Source organism: Somniosus microcephalus, chromosome 10, assembly GCF_052327205.1.
Source record: "Somniosus microcephalus isolate GS21.2 chromosome 10, FLI_Smic_1.0, whole genome shotgun sequence".
In the NCBI taxonomy this organism is placed as follows: domain Eukaryota; kingdom Metazoa; phylum Chordata; class Chondrichthyes; order Squaliformes; family Somniosidae; genus Somniosus; species Somniosus microcephalus.
The window spans coordinates 166093015-166108746 of record NC_140996.1 but is presented as its reverse complement, the minus strand read 5'-3'; the positions used below and the strand labels follow the sequence as shown (position 1 = coordinate 166108746).

Here is a 15732-nt window from a genome sequence, read left to right as displayed (position 1 = left end):
AGAGTCAACATGGATTTACAAAGGGTAAATCGTGTTTGACTAATCTGCTGGAATTTTTTGAGGAGGTAACTGGTAGAATAGATGGGGGAGAGCCAGTGGATGTGGTGTACCTTGACTTCCAGAAAGCCTTCGATAAGGTTCCACACAAAAGATTATCATGCAAAATTAAGGCTCATGGGATTGGGGGCAAAGTATTAACGTGGATAGAGAACTGGCTGGCAGATAGAAAACAGAGAGTTGGAATAAACGGCTCGTTTTCGGAGTGGCAGGCAGTGACCAGCGGGGTGCCGCAAGGATCTGTCCTGGGACCCCAGCTGTTCACAATATATATAAATGATCTGGATCAGGGAATTGGATGCAATATTTCCAAATTCGCTGACGACACTAAACTAGGAGGAGGGGTGGGCTCTGATGAGGATGTCAGGAGGCTACAGTGCGATTTGGACAGGTTGGGGGAATGGGCGGATACGTGGCAGATGCACTATAATGTGGATAAATGCGAGGTTATCCACTTTGGGGGTAAAAACAGGAGGGTAGATTATTATCTAAATGGCAATAGATTGGGAGATGGGGAAGTGCAGAGGGACCTGGGTGTTCTTGTGCACCAGTCACTGAAGGAGAGCATGCAGGTGCAACAGGCGATTAAGAAGGCAAATGGTATGTTGGCCTTCATATCAAGGGGGTTCGAGTATAGGAATAGGGATACCTTACTACAGCTGTACAAGGTGCTGGTGAGACCGCATCTGGAGTATTGTGTACAGTTTTGGTCGCCCCATCTGCGGAAGGATGTTCTTGCCATGGAAAGAGTGCAACGGCGATTCACCAGGCTGATACCTGGAATGGCGGGAATGACCTACGAAGAGAGATTAAATAGTTTGGGCTTGTACTCACTGGAGTTTAGAAGATTGAGAGGGGATCTCATCGAAACATATAAAATTATGGCAGGCCTGGACAGGCTGAATTCAGAGAGAATGTTTCCAATGGCCGGGGAGCACAGAACCAGGGGCCACAGTCTAAAAATAGCGGGCAAATCATTTAAAACAGAGATGAGGAAGAATTTCTTCACTCAAAGAGTGGTGAGCCTGTGGAATTCCCTGCCACAGAGGGCTGTGAAGGTTAATTCAATAAATATTTTCAAGAGAGAATTGGATATATTTCTGAAGGCTAAGGGGATTAAGGGTTACGGAGAAAAGGCGGGGACGGGGTACTGAACTGGTAAGATCAGCTATGATCTCAGACGAAGATCAGCCATGATCTCATTGAATGGCGGAGCAGGCTCGAAGGGCCGAATGGCCTACTCCTGTTCCTATCTCTATGTATCTATGTAACCCAAATTCTCTGCAGGTAGGGAAAGCCTGTGGATGAAGGAAAAAAGGAGTCCGATTACATTTGGTCGGTTTCAAATCCGAGTCCCAGCAGTAAAAGTATAATGTAGCATTCCAATCTACTAAAGCCCCCAAATCTCCCTGTAGTAGCATCACTGGCAAGAACAGAATTTGTTTTTTCTTTAGTAGCACTGGGTGACTCATCTCAGGGCTCCATTGCATCAGTAAACAGAGTGAACCTCAAAAGCGGTGCAGTGAAACGCTAGTTAATCTCACCTGCTTCCCTAAACAATCGTCTTCTTTCAGCATGTCGAACACCTTTGATGCATTTTCCCTTTGCTGTGCCATATCACTGTCAGATCCATTCTTATCTTGATATGCAAAGCAAGGCAGGATGTTAACCATGATCTTTGGAAGGCAATCAGCAAGCAATTCTTTCCAGTTCCTCTTAATCTGTGCAGCAATTGATTTCACTTCCTCCAAGTTACCATTAACCGTCAGGTGTGGGACAAGAATTTTGTAATAGGACCTAAAACACATAATTATCAGCAAAAATTACGTCACTAATTTAGTTAATAAAGAGGGCTATCTACAGTTGTTCTTCGATCAGCATTAAAAGCCTGTAACTCAAAACAGCCATTCAAATTATCTCTTGCAAATATAGGAACCACCAGCTGGTCAAGATTGGTACAGCTTCTTTTGTTTGGTGAATTTAGTACTCAATTTGGTACTGAAAGGTGAGGGATGTTAGTGCCGGGAAGCAGCAAACATTCCCATTCCTCACTCCGTGTCAGTATCAATCACTCTCACGCAAGACATAGCACAGTTAGATGCAGCATAAAGCTCAGTCTACTCTGGTCCTTCAATCTGCCTTAGCTCCAACTTCAGAAGAGTTCTCCCCACGGCACCAGTGTGAATGTTTCCATTCCCCACATCAGCAATCCTGTGACGTCTGTAAGCAAGGCTGCCAATCTGGGGGCAGTTTTGTGCTGTGGGAGCATGCCAACTAGAAAATGGGCAGAGGCTTCCCAAATTAATTCCACACAGGGCCCTTATACGCAACAGAAAGAAGAAAATTCATCAGTTCTGACAAAAGGTCCGGCTCCGAAATGTTAACCTGTCTTTTCTCTTTACAGGTGCTGGTGAATCCACTGTGTATTTCCAGCATTTTCTGTTTTTGTTAGCGATTTTATCCCATCTATCTAAGCCGGATTTGGACAAAGGCTCCAGGGGAGCATAAACATCTTTTCCCGATATGCAATTACAAAACTTTGGGAGCACCATACACAGCCACTGACCAATTTATGTATGAATCGTTTTCAATTTTCACACTTGAGATGTAGACCGTGTGAGTATTGAAACTGCCAAAGACATCCACAAAATGTTATTTACCAAAATAATGCTCAGACTCCAATAATCAATAAAATAATGAATTGATTGGATCTTTATAACTGATGAATGGCAGGTATGAATATGCGAATTGAATTGTCTCCTTGTTCTTGGCTAGAGCATGTTAATTAAAGGGAATGTCAACAGAGGGAGTGGAGGTTAGAGGTACTTTCATGCCAAGTACCATCCTTATGTCTTCCACATTATTAATTTTTCGCAGCCCACTAATTTTGATGGCTAATCATGTTGAAGGGATCTGCTATACAGTCCAGAAAATGGAAATACAAGCATCTACATTCCACAGACATTAGGCAAGGGAGTCCTCCAGAAACAAGGAGATAGCATTTTTTTCCTCAGTTTGACTTCTTAAAATACTGAATGAGAGCAGTCTTTTATTGAAGCAACGGCCTCTTTATTCAAACAGGATTAATGGATGTCAACTTGCCCCTTCTACAAAAGGTGCAGTGAAAATTTACAGCACTGCTGATCATAAGAGATTAATGTCAGGCTCTTTTCCCCTCAGACCAATAAACCTCGGTGGTGGGAAAATTATTGGAAAGAATTCTGAAGGACAGGATAAATCGTCATTTAGAAAGACACAGATTAATCAAGGATAGTCAGCACGGATTTGTTCAGGGAAGGTCGTGTTTGACAAACTTGAGAAGTTAACAAGGAGGGTAGATGAGGGTAGTGCGTTTGATGTAGTGTATATGGACTTTAGCAAGGCTTTTGATAAGGTTCCACATGGCAGACTGATCATGAAGTTAAAAGCCCATGGGATCCAGGGCAAAGTGTCAAGTTGGATTCAAAACTGGCTCAGAGACAGGATGCAGAGGGTAATGGTTGATGGGGTGTTTTTGTGACTGGAAGGCTGTTTCCAGTGGGGTTCCGCAGGGCTCAGTACTAGGTCCCTTGCTTTTTGTGGTATATATCAACGATCTTGACTTGAATATAGGGGGTATGATTAAGAAGTTTGCAGATGATACTAAAATCGGCTGTGTGGTTGATACTGAAAAAGGAAGCTGTAGACTGCAGGAAGATATCAATAAATTGGTCAGGTGGGCAGAACAATGGCAAATGGAATTCAATCCGGAGAAGTGTGAGGTAATGCATTTGGGGAGGGCTAACAAGGAAAGGGAATACACATTAAATGGTAGGACAAGTGTAGAGGAACAAAGGGACCTTGGAGTGCATGTCCACAGATCCCTGAAGGTAGCAGGCCAAGCAGATAAGGTGGTTAAGAAGGCATACGGAACGCTTGCCTTTATTAGCCGTGGCATAGAATACAAGAGCAGGGGGGTTATGCTTGAACTGTATAAAACACTAGTTAGGCCTCAGCTAGAGTACTGCGTGCAGTTCTGGTCACCACATTACAGGAAAGATGTGATTGCACTAGAGAGGGTACAGAGGAGATTTACAAGTATGTTGCCGGGAGTAGAGAATTTTAGCTATGAGGAAAGACTGGATAGGCTGGGTCTGTTTTCCTTGGAACAGAGGAGACCTTATTGAGGTGTATAAAATTATGAGGGGCTTAGATAAAGTGGATAGAAAGGACCTATTTCCCTTAGCAGAGGGGTCAAAAACCAGGGGGCACAGATTTAAAGTAATTGGGGGAAGGTTTAGAGGGGATTTGAGGGGAAATTTCTTCACCCAGAGGGTTGTGGGGGTCTGGAACTCACTGCCTGAAAGGGTGGTAGAGGCAGAAACCCTAACTACATTTAAAAAGTACTTGGATGTGCACTTGGGATGCTCTAGCCTGCAGGGCTACGGACCAAGAGCTGGGAAGTGGGATTAGGTTGGATAGCTCTTTGTTGGCCGGCGCGGACACAATGGGCCGAAATGGCCTCCTTCCGTGCTGTAACTTTCTATGATTCTATGGAACAGTTATTGCCGGACACATCCAGCACATTTTCTTATAGGCTGAACATCACTGTTCACATTTGTTAAATATCTGCAGGTACATTGTGTAAAGATGAAGACCTACACAGTATTCTACTGTATGACTTGGAGGGAAGATAACACTACATTTACCTGTAAAATTCTTCCAGATTAGAACAGTTCAATAGAACATAAGGGAATGTACGCAAGTTGTAGCCAGGATCAGTCACTCTCAGCCATTCATGGATAAGGTAATCCAAATGGGAAACCATGAAGCTTTCCAAACTACGATAAGTCAAACACTTCGACATCGTCTCAAGAACCTAATTAAAGTTAACAGGTAGGCCATGAAAGTACAATACATGTATTATGCAACACAATATGGCTTTATAAAACCATGGACATAAAAAAAATATTTGGTATTTGTTCAATGTCTTAAAGCAAAAAAATTGGTTACCACAAATGAATAATACAATCCCAGGAGTTGGCTGTCTGTGCATTACTGAACACAAAGGGCTGAATTTTCCATGGTGGTAGCAGGTGCGATCGATGGCAGGTCGGGTGAGAAAGTTGGGTTTTTTGACAGTGGGTCAGGAACCCGATCATCTCGCTCCCATGCGCCTTTCCTACATGCACATCTGTCATTGTGGAGCCGACCCAACCTGCAGCGACGGGGGACCCAATTGAAATCAGGCACTTGAAAGCCTTTTTCCACTTACTTTTTAAATGTCCCTGCATGGCCACGGGATTCATGCAGCTCAGGAACAGCTCGAGTTCCGTGGCCATTGCTCCAGCTGATTACTTGACAGCATGGAAAACAAACCAAAATAAAAACATGTTGATTACATCAACTAACAGATTGATGGAGATTCTGTTCTACTTGAAAAGCTACTGGTAAATGTTAATTCAGAAATTCCTGAAGGGATGCAAGTGGTACCCTGGATGGAGAGGGAAATACATTTTTCACTGGCCATTCTCAACTGTTGCTTTCCAACTCGACAGTGAATTGATCGGCACTATAAAAAAATGACATATACCATTTTGTGTTATTTCTGGTCACATTTTTCTCACAGTATACTGTGATTATCCAGTTACACATTAAATCAAGTCATCAACTGTAACAATTTCATTCTCATCGCTCATTCCACTGGTTCAATTTGTTTTTAGTCCCGAAATATGACTAATCTGAGACTTAAGGGTGAATTTCTGCGGAGGTTCTCTCACTTGTCCATTGTTAACTTCAACGGAAGAGCTGCAGAAATCCCAGAAACACATTGTAAGTACCACTTACACTGTTTGTCAGGGATTCCGCAGCTCTTTCGCTGAACTTGATTGTAAATGGGTGGATTTACAATTACATTTAAAATCTGCTTAATTTTACGTATTACCTATACACACACATCTTTTATTTGTACCAGTTACTGATACAAAAGTCTATAGATTCGTGACTAAAGCAGCAATAACTTCCCAATTAATGTACTTTTTAATTATGTTCTTGATCGTATTTGTAGATGAAGTCATGTTAATGATATTATTTAATTATTTCTTTTTCACTCATATATAACTTTTATTATATTATTGTACATTAAAGATTCACCACCCACTATGTTAGATTAAACTTGAAATGTAATGTGGCCATGGTCCCTTTAAGGATCCTGGCTTAAAACGCGTCATGAATGACGTCACCAGACCTGCTCCATCTCATTGGGCCAGGTAACGTGCTGGGTGGGCTTAATAGACCCATTTAGAGTAAATTCATTTTCTACAGCGGGATGGAGCCAGCAGCGGGGTCACGACCTGCCATGGACATCAGTGGAACCGGACCCACCAAGGTAAGGAAAATTCCGGCCAAAATATTTGGTTCAGTTACACTCAACTTGAAATTACTATTTTTAACTTTAGTTTAAAACCAACTTAAAAATTCCAGTCTAAAGAATTCACTTTATTCAAAGGCCGGAATTTTAATCCGGAGGTGGGTGGGTGCAGGGGGGCTAGAAAGCGGTCGGGAAACCCGGGACAACAGGCTTCCAGCAGGTCCGAATTTAATGGCAGGGCCTGATTAGCATTTCAAAACTGTTTCCACCTGCAGCCAGAGGCTGACTGGCTCCAGGCGGATAGGCCTACAGCACTAGGCTGCAGAGAGGAGGGAGGAAGGGGCGTTCGGGGGCCGTAGGAGAAGCATCGGCCGGGGGGGGGGGGGCGAGGCTGGCCGGAGGAGCATCAGGGAGGAGAGAATTGGAGCCGGTTGGAGGAGCATCGGGGCTGGAGGAGGAATCCGGGAGGGGGATTGGAGGCCTCGTGGAGGAGGAGGGAAGATCAGAGGCCTTGTTGCGGGTTGGGGGAAATTGGACACCTTGTGGAAGGTGAATTGGAGGCCTTATGGGGGTTGGGAAAAAAATCGGAGGCCTCTTGGGGGTAGGGGGAAATCGGAGGCCTTGTGTGTGTGTGTGGGGGGGGGGGGGAGAAATCAGAGGCCTCTTGGGGGGCGGGGGGAATCGGAGGTCTCATGTGGGGCGGGGCGGGGGAGATCGGAAGCCTCAGGGGTGAGGGGATCAGATGCCTCAGGGGCGGGCGGGCGAGGGTGAGGCAGGGACGCTGGATCCAGGCGCTTTACTTTAGCTGCCGGGTTCCCAGAGGCCTGATAAACCCGACCAGCCAGAGTTAAATTTGAAATGGTGGTTAAAGCGAAGGCACACAGTCTCATTGTAATATTTAAATGGTGACCCACCTCCTGGGAATGGGTTGGCTGCCTGCCCGTTAAAATCAAAAGCGGGCGGGTTGGGGTCGGGATTCAGCTTTTTAACACTTTAACCTCCCACCCGACCTCAAGCCACTCGTTTTTTGGGGTTAAAACTCCCCCCAAAGGGTTACATATGTTAAGACTTTCTGCAACTGAACTCTGCACTGTATGAATGCTTATATTTATTTCTGCCTGCCCCATTTACTACCCTTTTTCCCCACTTCTTTTCCTAAAGCACTGATGCACTGACTGACGCCTACTGAGGTATAATGCTACCGATGTCAATACCATGACTAAGTGCATGTTCTTCATGGGGCGTGCTGGCAGAGCATTTAGCATAGAAGACTGTTTCAGTTTTCAACCAACAACCACAGTTTTTGGCCAGGGTTGCTTGGCAGCTCTTAAGAGAACAAATGCGGTCAGATTCCACCCCTGCCCCCTCCCCGTTGCCCTAGTCCAGAAGCACTGAGGTCAATTGTAAAGGATCTACCGCTGCTCGGTTAAAGTCAACTCACTCAGCACATTGCAGGGATGAAACTTAGTCTGGAAGTCTCATTTCCACACTGGGAGGTACATTTACCCACTGAGTTACATAGGATATACGGCACAGAAACAGGCCATTCAGCCCAACCAGTCCATGCCGGCGTTTATGCTCCACTCGAGCCTCCTCCGTCTTTCCTCATCTAACTCTATCAGCATAACCCTCTATTCCCTTCTCCCTCATATGCTTATCTAACCACCCCTTAAATGCATCTATACTATTCACTTCAACCACTCCCTGTGGTAGCGAGTTCCACATTCTCACCACTCTCTGGGTAAAGAAGTTTCTTCTGAATTCCCTATTTGATTTCTTGGTGACGATTTTATATTGATAGCCTCTAGTTCTGCTCTTCCCCACAAGTGGAAACACTCTCTCTGTATCTACTCTGTTAAAACCTTTCATGATTTTAAAGACCTCTCTATTAGGTCACCCCTCAGCCTTCTCTTTTCAGGAGAAAAGAGGCCCAGCCTGTTCATCCTTTCCTGATAGGTATACCCTCGCATTTCTGGTATCACCCTTGTAAATCTTCTCTGCACCCTCTCCAGTGCCTTTATATCCTTTTTATAATATGATGATCAGAATTGTACGCAGTACTCCAAGTGTGGTCTAACCAAGGTTTGATACAAGTTTAGCATAACTGCACTACTTTTCAATTCTATACCTCTAGAAATAAACACTAGTTCTTGGTTTGCTTTTTTATGGCCTTGTTAACCTGTGTCGATACTTTGTGATTTGTGTATTTATACTCGGAGATCCCTCTGCTCCTCTACCCTATTTAGATTCCTATTTTCCAAGTAATATGTGAACTCCCTATTTTTCTTACCAAAATGTAATAGCTCACATTTATCTGTGTTGAATTTCATTTGCCAATTATATGCCCATTCTGCAAGTTTATTATTGTCTTCTTGTAATTTGTTGCAGTCCCCCTCAGTATTGACTATCCCTCCTAATTTGGTGTCGTCCGCAAATTTAGAAATTGTGTTTTTGATTCCAAAGTCTAAATCATTAATACAAATTGTGAACAACAGTGGTCCCAGCACTGATCCTTGTGGAACACCACTTCCCACCTTCTGCCAATCTGAATAGCTACCCTTTACCCTTACTCGCTGCGTTCTGTTTTGAAGCCAGCTAGCTTTCTACTTGTCCCTTGACTCCGCAATCCCTGACCTTATTCATTAGTCTATTATGTGGTACCTTACCAAAGGCCCTTTGAAACTTTAGATAAATAACATCTACTACAGTACCCTTGTCTACTCTCTCTGTTACCTCTTCAAAAAATTCAATTAGGTTGGTCAATCAAGACTTTCCCTTTTGAAATCCATGCTATTTATTATTATGTTTTCAGTTTCTAGATGTTCTTTCATTTTCTCCTTTAGTAGGGATTCCATTATTTTTCCTGCCACCAATGTTAAGCTGACTGGTCTATAGTTCCCTGGACATGTTCTATCGCCCTTCTTAAATATAGGTATTATGTTAGCTATCCGCCAGTCCTCTGGCACTACACTTTTTTCTAACAAATTATTAAATATGTGTAGTAATGCTTCTGCTATCTCTTCACTAGATTCTTTTAAAATGCGCGGGTGTAATCAATCCAGACTAGGGGTTTTATCCTCTTTGAGTTTCACTAGTTTATTTAATATATCTCCTCGTTTTATTTTAACTCATTACTAGTCTCATCATCCAATGTCATCTCCACCTGTTCTATCTCCCTGGTAAATACTGAAGCAATTATTTAATATCTCTGCCATCTCTCTATTGTTGCCTGTGGTATTATCCTGTCCATCCCTTAGTGGCCCTATTCCCATCCCAACCTTCCTTTTTTTTATTTACGTGCCTATAAAATATTTCACTGTTTTGTTTTATGTTCCTTGATAATTTAATTTCATAGTTCCTCTGTCTTCCTAATTGTTTTTTTGACTTCTCCCCTAATCTCTTCGTATTCTCTCTCGTCATGCTCTCCCTTGCTGTCCGTGTACTTAATGTATGCCGCTTTCCTTACACTCAAGTTTTCCCTTATGGCTTTATTCATCTATGGTGTCTCATTAGTGTTTAGCTTGCTCTTGTTTTTTAGTGGAATATATTTTTCCTGGACGCTGTTGAACACCATTTAAATTTTTTCCCATTGCTGTTCTACATCATTGTCAATATTGTTATCCATTTTATTTTCCCAAGTTCTATTCTCAGACCCTCAAAATCATCTTTTCTCCAATCTATTACACCGGTCTTTCTCAATTATTATCTTAAAGCTGATCATATTATAGTCACTACTGCCTAGATGTTCCCCTACTTTTACTTCTCTTATCTACTCAAGTTCATTCCCCATTATTAGATCCAATAGTGAATCCTCCCTTGTTGGGCTTTTTTACACATTGGGTTAGAAAGGAGTCCTGTACACATCGTAGGAACTCCATTCCCTTATCCTCTTTACCTATCTCTTCTGTCCCAATATCAGGGTAGTTGAAATCCCCCATGATTATTATTCTATGTCTTTTACTCATTTCCCTAATTTGTTTGCATATTTCTTCCTCCACCTCCTTTCCACTATTAGGTGGTCTGTAGACTACCCCTAATAGTGTGATTGATCCTTTATTATCTTTTATCTCTATCCACATGGATTCTATTTCTGTTTTGCTGATAGCTGCGTCACTTTTTTCTACTGCCATTATGTTATCCCTAATAAGTAAGGCTACTCCACCTCCCCTTTTTCCCTCTCTATCTTTTCTAAATATGTTATACCCAGCAATGTTTAATTCCCAGTCCTGATTTTTCTGTAGCCATATCTCAGTAATCCCTACTATGTCTGATTCCTCGCAATGCATTATTGCCTCCAGCTTCCCTGTTTTATTACGGACACTGTGCATCGCTGTACAGACAGTTTAACTCATTTTTAATAGCAGTTCCTTTCACTTTATTTTTAACCATCTTTTTACGCTCCTGTTCTATAACTCTATTTATTCCCTGGCCATCAATGTCCTCCCTTACTTTACTCTTTCCTATGCACTCCTTTCCTATTTTGTTTTATATTTGGGCTGGTTTCATTTCTTGTAGATCCCTCCCCCCCCCCCCCCCCCCGCCTTACTAGTTTAAAGCCTTTGCCACCTCCCTATTTCCCCTTTCCGCTAGGACACGTGTCCCATCGGTTCAGGTGGAGCCCATCCCATCGGTACAGCTCCTTCCTGTCCCAGTACTGGTGCTAGTGTCCCATTAAAAGGAAACCCTCTTTCCCACACCAGCTCTTTAGCCACGTGTTAATGCTCCTGATCTGACTGTTTCTATGCCAATTTGCATGTGGCTCGGGCAATAATCCAGGTATTATTACTGTTGTGGTCCTGCTTTTGAATTTAGCTCCTGACTCCTGATACTCCTTCAGCAGGACCTCTCCCTGTTCTTACCTATGTCGTTTGTTCCGACATGGACCACGATAATTGGATTTACCCCCCTCCCTTTCCAAATTCCACTCCAGCCGTCTCGAGATATCCCTTACCCTGGAAACACACCCTTTGAGATTCTCGTTCTTGGCTGCAGAAGGCGCTATCTATTCCCCGAATTATAGAATCCCCTATCACTACCACATTTCTAATCTGCTCTTCCGCCCCTTGGACAGCCTTCTGAGCCATGGTGCCTTGGTCTACATTGTGGCTGTCCTCCCTGCAGTCTTTTTCCTTGTCTCACAGGTAGCGAGTACATCATACCTGTTGGACAGGATCAGTGTCTGTGGGACCTCCTTCTCAACCTCTCTTAAGTCCCCGCTACCCATCTCCCTAGCAGTTACACCCTCCCCTTCCTGAACCTGTGCTTTCTTCTGGGGTGTGACTGTATTATGGATAAAACTATCCAGAAATTCCTCCCCCTCCCTTATGTTTCGGAGTGTCTCTAACTCACACTCCAGCTCAATGATTCTGAGCCGGAGTGACTGAAGGAAGAATTAATAGAGCAGTTATGAATGCTTTTACAAAGTGCAGTTACATAATTGTACCAGTGCATAGCCCAAGATTAAAGGCCTTATAACTGGAGACACCTTCTATTGATTTGAAGTATATGTCACTGAAGATCAGTGCTCACATTTTCACAAGAACATCTGTGAATGGGGCACTCAATGCAAACAAATGTGATGTCTTGTAAGCTATATGGATTTGGTGTGATGAAAGGGTTAATGTGGCCTAATACTGGAAAGCACAATCAAATGAGAAAGCAAACATCACCATTCAATCATCTAAGGAGTTAAAAAAAAGCTGGCAACAATTTCATCTCATAGTTACTTTTTTAACAAGTGTAGGATCCAGTTTGTTCTCCTTTAATGACTGGCAAATTGCAAATAAAGCCTGCTTTTCACAAATGGGGCTACAGCACATGACCAATGAAATCACTGTAAGCAGGGTAGCTCTTCTGTTGCACTTCTCATCCTGGAGTTCTTCTGGGGTCGCACAATTCTGAAGCAAGATTGAAAAGTTTAAACCAGGAGACTGCATTTTAAAAATCAATACACACACAGAAGACAACTTGAATTTATATAGCACCATTAACACAGAAAAAAATCCCAAGGTGTTTCACAGAAGTATAAGGAAGAACATGGACGTGGGCCAAAGAACGATATTACGAGAGGTTACCAAAAGCTTGGTCAAAGAGCTGGGTTTTAAGGGGGCTGTTAAAGGAGGAGAGGGAGGTGGAGAGGCATGGTGGGGAAGCACTAAAGTCTGGAGTCAGAGGAAAGGACAGTTCGGTCAGGGGCACTATAGCACTGGAGAAGATTACAGAAATAGGGAAAGACTAAGTCATGGAGGCAGTTAAATATGAGAATGGGAATTTTAAATTTGAGGTGCTGGGAAATTCAATTATGGATCAGTGAAGATAGGAGTAAGGGCAAGGGAAATCTGTTGTGGGAGGGAGGGGGAGAGAAAACTCTGTGATGATATTAACACAATGGGTTGCTTGGCTAGAAGAGAATGAAATATACTATTCCATTATCAAAAAATCATCTCACAAACAACACTACAGATCTGACATGTCCTCTCTCTTTCTGCTTAAAGGGAACTTTGTTTGCTACGGTTCAATTCAGGGTTAGGGTGTGGTGCTTCATGGATACTTGATATTCCAGATGGTGCTTTAATATGTAATGTTATGTGACCTTTTAAAGACAACTGTCAGGACACCATCTATGGATGCACATAGGGAACCAAGATCAACTGCACTCTTCAGGTGAAGTGGGGTAAGAGTATGAAAGGTAATTGGACCAGGCAGGGCCTCTATTGGGACATTTCTAGCTGAGACCAATTGTCGGGCCCCTATCACCACCCTAGTTCAGAACAGCTAACTTAACAGAGACTGGAATGATATCTGTGATTTTCCTGGTCTGCAAAGTTCAGCTACTGACCAAATAAACATAACTTGGAGAAATGTAACTTTTTACAATTGAGATGCTGAGAATAGAAATGAAGAACCCAGCAGTACAATTGTATTCCAACTTCAATATACCAGATCATCATATTTTGGTATCACAAGTACACCGAGTATCAAGAGAACAGCAGCAAGGAAAACAAAGATAAATACAAGGATCATATTTTTGTTTTAATGGTAGGTAATGTCAGGACCCAGGGATCATAACTAGGGTCCATATTTCAGAAGAGAAAGAGCTCACTGGTATTGAATCAAATCTAATTAATCCATTATTGTGGAGTTGATTTTAATTTTTTTCTGTATGAGAAAAAAAATCAAGTGAATCAATCGAGTGAAACATTTAAAAATGTATTTGAGTGGGGGCATGTAAAAGATGTGACATGAGCCAGCAAAGAATGACAGACTAAAGGGATACGTGTGTTTCAGCCATGGCTAAGTCGGTAGCACCCTCACCTCTGAGTCAGAATGTTGTGGATTCAAGTCCCACTCCAGAGACTTGAGCACAAAAATCTAGACTGACACTCCAGTGCAGTACTGAATGAGTTGAGTGCTGCATTGTCGGAGGTGAAGTCTTTCGGATGAGACGTTAAACCAAGGCCCTATCTGCTCTCTCAGGTGGACGTAAAAGATCCTATGACATTATTTCGAAGAATAGCAGGGGAGTTATCCCAGGTGTCCTCGCCAATATTTATCCCTCAATCAACATCACTAAAACAGATTATCTGGTCATCATCACAGTGCTGTTGGTGGGACCTTGCTGTGCGCAATTTGGCTTCCGCATTTCCTACATTACAACAGTGACTATGCTTCAAAAAGTACTTTGTCGGCTGTAAAGCGCTTTGGGACATCCGGTGGCCGTGAAAGGCGCTATACAAATGCAAGTTTTAAAAAAAAAAGGAAGATACTGATTTTCTCCAAATAGAATCAGCTGACTTTTCCTTAGAGTTTAATAAGGATGTACCTGAACTAAACTAGGTGATAGTAAAAAATGAACATGTACAAAGTTTTAAAATCATATTAAAAGAAAGAAAAGTGATGTTACCTGAAATCTCATGCCTGCTTGCACTTTCATATACACATTTTCAAAGGCTTTCTGCTGCAGTTTCACAGGAAGGGCTTTCAGCTGTACAGAGAAGTCCTGTAACTGGACCTCTTGGAAAAGTCTGGCGAGAAAGAAATTGTTGAATGCAAGGGATCACATTTCACAGGGATGTCATGGTCAGAATGTCACGCTTCTTTTTTGTTAAAAGCCCCAGATTACAAACCACTGAATGAAGAGGCACTGAATACAGTGACAGAAATAGAAAGAGATTACGTTTTCACGTGACTGTCAGTGTAAATAAGTGGAGGCTCAATAGATCAGGATGTAATGGATTAGAACTCCGACCTTTCACCTTTATGACACGGGATTGAATACTACCTAGACAAATGGGATAAAAATCTCTTCAGTGAAGGATCACAGACCTGAAACATTAACTCTGTTTCTCTCTCCACAGATGCTGCCTGACCTGCTGAGTATTTCCAGCATTTTCTGTTTTTATTATTAAAAATCTCCTCACTCTGGCAGCAGCAAGTGAAATAATGCAGGCAAGTTTCCACTCTGTCCCTAGTGACCGCGCAGCACAAAACTACTCACAATTCAGCACATAGAAACATAGAAGATAGGAGCAGGAGTAGGCCATTCGGCCCCTCGAGCCTGCTCCGCCATTCAACGAGATCATGGCTGATCATCCAAATTCAGTACCCTGTCCCTGCCTTCTCCCCATATCCCTTGATCCCTTTAGCCTTAAGAAATATATCCAACTCTTTCTTGAATATATTTAATGAACTGGCCTCCACTGCCCTCTGTGGCAGAGAATTCCACAGGTTCACCACTCTCTGGGTGAAGAAATTCCTCCTCATTTCAGTCCTAAATGTCCTACCCCTTATCCTTACACTATGACTCCTGGTTCTGGACTCCCCGACCATCGGGAACATCCTTCCAGCATCTAGTCTGTCCAGGCCTGACAGAATTTTATAGGTTTCGATGAGATCCCCTCTCAATCTTCTAAACTCCAGTGAGTATAAGCCCAATCGACACAATCTCTCCTCATACGTCATTCCTGCCATCCCAGGTATCAGCCTGGTGAATCTTCGCTGCACTCCTTCCATGGCAAGAACATCCTTCCTCAGATAAGGTGACCAAAACTGCACACAATACTCAAGGTGCGGTCTCACCAAGGCCCTGTACAACTGTAGCAAGACATCCTTGCTCCTGTACTCGAACCCTCTTGCTACGAAGGCCAACATACCATTTGCCTTCTTAACCGCCTGCTGCACCTGCATGCTTACCTTCAGCGACTGGTGCACAAGGACACCCAGGTCTCTTTGCACTTCCCCTTCTCCCAATCTATTGCCATTCAAATAATAATCTGCCTTCCTGTTTTTGCCACCAAAGTGGATAACCTCACATTTATCCACATTAT

At 43.0% G+C, this 15732-nt stretch overlaps 1 protein-coding gene across 2 annotated transcripts in view; it reads right to left on the bottom strand.

Annotated features, from left to right (window-relative positions):
* atm (ATM serine/threonine kinase) overlaps positions 1-15732 on the bottom strand; it is a 206445-nt gene that overhangs the window by 112616 nt on the left and 78097 nt on the right. For both annotated transcript variants that reach the window (XM_085999094.1, XM_085999096.1), the window contains exons 23-26: positions 14310-14430; positions 12133-12303; positions 4746-4915; positions 1602-1854 (exon numbers count right to left, since the gene is read on the bottom strand). In XM_085999094.1, coding sequence (XP_085855220.1) covers positions 1602-1854; positions 4746-4915; positions 12133-12303; positions 14310-14430 — 715 coding nt within the window. The remainder of the gene's footprint in view (positions 1-1601; positions 1855-4745; positions 4916-12132; positions 12304-14309; positions 14431-15732) is intronic.